Source organism: Eimeria mitis, genomic scaffold (genome assembly GCF_000499745.2).
Source record: "Eimeria mitis Houghton genomic scaffold, Emh_scaff1018, whole genome shotgun sequence".
Lineage (NCBI taxonomy): Eukaryota > Apicomplexa > Conoidasida > Eucoccidiorida > Eimeriidae > Eimeria > Eimeria mitis.
This window is the reverse complement of record NW_013567113.1, coordinates 9,778-10,487: the sequence shown is the minus strand read 5'-3', so window position 1 is coordinate 10,487 and position 710 is coordinate 9,778. Positions and strand designations below refer to the sequence as shown.

General features: G+C 53.2%; 1 protein-coding gene across 1 annotated transcript in view; it reads right to left on the bottom strand.

The window, feature by feature from the left end:
* Positions 1-309: 309 nt before the first annotated feature.
* The window catches only part of EMH_0027660 (GH24076, related, related), a gene marked incomplete at both ends in the record, with an annotated part of 5,378 nt that continues 4,977 nt past the window's right edge, over positions 310-710 (bottom strand). Inside the window, 2 exons of the mRNA XM_013494057.1 lie at positions 310-448; positions 695-710. Coding sequence (XP_013349511.1) covers positions 310-448; positions 695-710 — 155 coding nt within the window. The remainder of the gene's footprint in view (positions 449-694) is intronic.

The following is a 710-nucleotide window of genomic DNA, read 5'->3' as shown; positions in this document are numbered from 1 at the left end:
TATATATATATATATATATATATATATATATATATATATATATATATATATATATATATATTCTATCTATCTGTGTGTGTGTGTGTGTGGGTGTGTGTGTGCTGCAACAGCAGCAGCAGCAGACCTCTTGCTGCTTATCGAGAGGAGACTGCAGCCGCTGCAGCGCATGCAGCTGCTTGAGTACGAGGGAGCTGTCTCCTTCTGGTGACCTCAGCAGCAGCCGCTCCGCCCCCCATGCTTCTTCTGTCTCTCTACTATCCGGGTGTATAGACACCGCAGCAGCAGCAGCTGTCTCCGTCTGCTGCTGCTTCACAAACACCCCTGTCTTCTTTGCTGCACCATCCTTCTCCTCATTAGTATCTCCTGCTGCTGCTGCTGCTGCTGCTGCTGTTGGTTCGGGTGCTGCTGCTGCTGCTGCTGCTGCTGTGGGCTGCGAATCCTCCGGCTTCTGCAGCAGCAGCAGCAACAGTAGAAGCAGCAGCAGTAGAAGCAGCAGCAGCAGTAGAAGCAGCAGCAGCAGTAGGAGCAGCAGCAGCAGTAGACGCAGGAGCAGCAGAAGCAGCAGCAGCAGCAGAAAACTAAACAACAAACGTAGACGCCTGCTTAGAAGCAGGTATAGCAGCAGCAGCAGGAGCGCCAGCTACACCACAGGTACCCCAGCAGCAGCAGCAGCAGCAGCAGCAGCAGCAGCAACAGCAGCAGCCGCCGCC